Raw genomic sequence first — 2174 nt, forward strand, 5'->3', positions numbered from 1 at the left:
TAGTGGGGTGTTTTTTGTTAAGAGTTTTAACGATAAACACACGTGCTCGAAGACGCTAACGTACCCACATGTTCGTCAGGCAAACCCACATGTTGTTGCTCATTATTTAAAAGAACCTTTAAAAGACAGTGGAAGAATATATCGTTGTAATGAAATAGTGAAAGATTTTAGACAGAGATTCCAAGTTGAGATAACCACTAGTCAAGCTTGGCGTGGGAAAAGTCTGGCACTAGAGCTTTTACAAGGATCAAGCAGAGAGTCGTTCGCAGAACTACCACTTTACTGTTACAATCTTGAGCGGGCAAATCCTGGTTCTGTTACACATATCAAGACTGATCACGAGCGTCGGTTTGAGATGGTCTTTGTCGCGATTGGTGCTGCGGTAAGTTATAGCATTATCTGTTTTTATTTTGTTTCGACAAACTACATGTTCTTGACTCTTTTTAAATAATTTTGTTTCAGATTCGTACCTTTATATGCAATTTAAGACCGGTGGTGATCATTGATGCTGCACACCTAAAGGGTGAATTTAAGGGGACGTTATTTTTAGCTGTTGGAATGGATGGAAACAACCAAATTTTACCAATTTCCTACGGAATAGGAAAATCAGAGGATGGTGAATGTTGGACATGGTTTCTGTCAAAGCTTAAAGAATGTATCGGTGAAATACCTGAAATGGCCATAATTTCGGATAGAGCGAATTCTATACATCTGGCTGTTAGAAACGTCTTTCCACATGTTTATCATGGGTTATGCTGTCGTCATTTAATGATGAACCTACGTTTACCCTCTGATAAAAAAAAAAGAAAATGAGAAGTTGTGGTGGAAGACATGCAAATCGTACCGATTGTCTGATTTTAACGAGTCATTTAATGCTCTTTGTCTTGCCGTTCCTAGAGTGCGACACACTCTAACAAGTATTGGGTTCGGTAGATGGGCACGGGCGCATTGTCCAGGCAATCGATATCATTATATGACATCTAACAGCGCGGAGTCTATTAACGCTTTATCTAGACACTCGCGTAAAATGCCGGTAACACAACTCTTAGAGTTCTTCCGGCAATCTGTACAAAAGTGGTTTTACGATCGCCGTTTGCAAGGTATACATGAAAAACATTTACTTACACAGTGGGCACAGAAGAAAATTTTTAAAAAAATTGAAGGGTCTAGAACATGGACGGTTGCTGGGATTGAGTTAAACAGTTATTCTGTTGCAGACAGTGGAAAGGGGGGTTTAGTGGACTTTGTTAATGGAACATGTAGTTGCCGAGTTTGGCAGGTTTCTGGTTTACCATGCGGGCATGTTATCGCCGTTTCAAAATTTTTAGGTGAAACCGACTGCAGTAAGTATTGCTTCCCGTGTTACTCCAACGAAGTCTATAAGAAAACTTATGAAGAAGCGATTTATCCTCTCCCGCATAGATCTGAATGGGAGACTCCAGAAGACCTTATCAATCTTCAACCGCCACATATGACAAAGCGCCAGGCTGGTCGTCCTCGAGAAAACAACCGAATCTTATCCCGCGGGGAAGAACCTACTCCCCTCTATTGTTCCCGATGTAACTCATATGGTCATCATCGGGATGTATGTCGGCAGCCCATGCCGTCAGAAGTTCGTACTCGCAAACACCCAGACAAAGGGAAAGGGAAAGAAACCGATAATCCTGATGATTTTACACAATCTCCTGCTGATTATATGTATCCGTCTTTCAACTTGGGAGACTTTTAATACTTTATTAATTTATTTTGTGAAATTTAATCTAACTTGTCTAGTAACTAGTTGCATATTAATATTGAAAATCATTTCATTAAAATATGTTATTAATTTTTTTTTATATTACATGCATACATAGAACCATTAAACATTAACAGGTGTGAAGCGCCCGGTGTAGAGTTCATCTGCCATGTACCGTCTGTATCTGAAACAAGCATCCTGAAGGTTTCCTTCGGTCCATGTTAAAGAACGATTCCAAATAAGTTTTTCCATTAGCATACATATGATGACTCCTGAATTTCTGCCAACACGATTTGTTTGAGGAGGCCACACGAAATCCCCTACTATTTGCATGGAACGCGTCTCATTTATTCCTGACTGTTGCCAGTACGATATACGTCCGAGAAACCACAAAAATAAAGACTCAAATTCTAGAACAATTTGATGTACTCTTCTGTGT

At 39.7% G+C, this 2174-nt stretch overlaps 1 protein-coding gene across 2 annotated transcripts; it reads left to right on the forward strand.

Moving 5' to 3' along the window:
• Positions 1-258: 258 nt before the first annotated feature.
• LOC110894020 lies at positions 259-2174 on the forward strand. Of its 2 annotated transcripts, none has more exons than XM_022141179.2 (2): positions 259-382; positions 463-2172. In XM_022141179.2, exon 2 carries the CDS (start codon positions 974-976, stop codon positions 1727-1729), a length of 756 nt encoding a protein of 251 aa, XP_021996871.2. In that variant the 5' UTR covers positions 259-382; positions 463-973; the 3' UTR covers positions 1730-2172. The 2 variants fall into 2 exon arrangements, with proteins under 2 accessions (XP_021996871.2, XP_035836652.1); XM_035980759.1 differs by having other exon boundaries at positions 265-382; positions 463-2174.

The sequence above is a fragment of the Helianthus annuus genome, chromosome 12, assembly GCF_002127325.2.
Source record: "Helianthus annuus cultivar XRQ/B chromosome 12, HanXRQr2.0-SUNRISE, whole genome shotgun sequence".
In the NCBI taxonomy this organism is placed as follows: domain Eukaryota; kingdom Viridiplantae; phylum Streptophyta; class Magnoliopsida; order Asterales; family Asteraceae; genus Helianthus; species Helianthus annuus.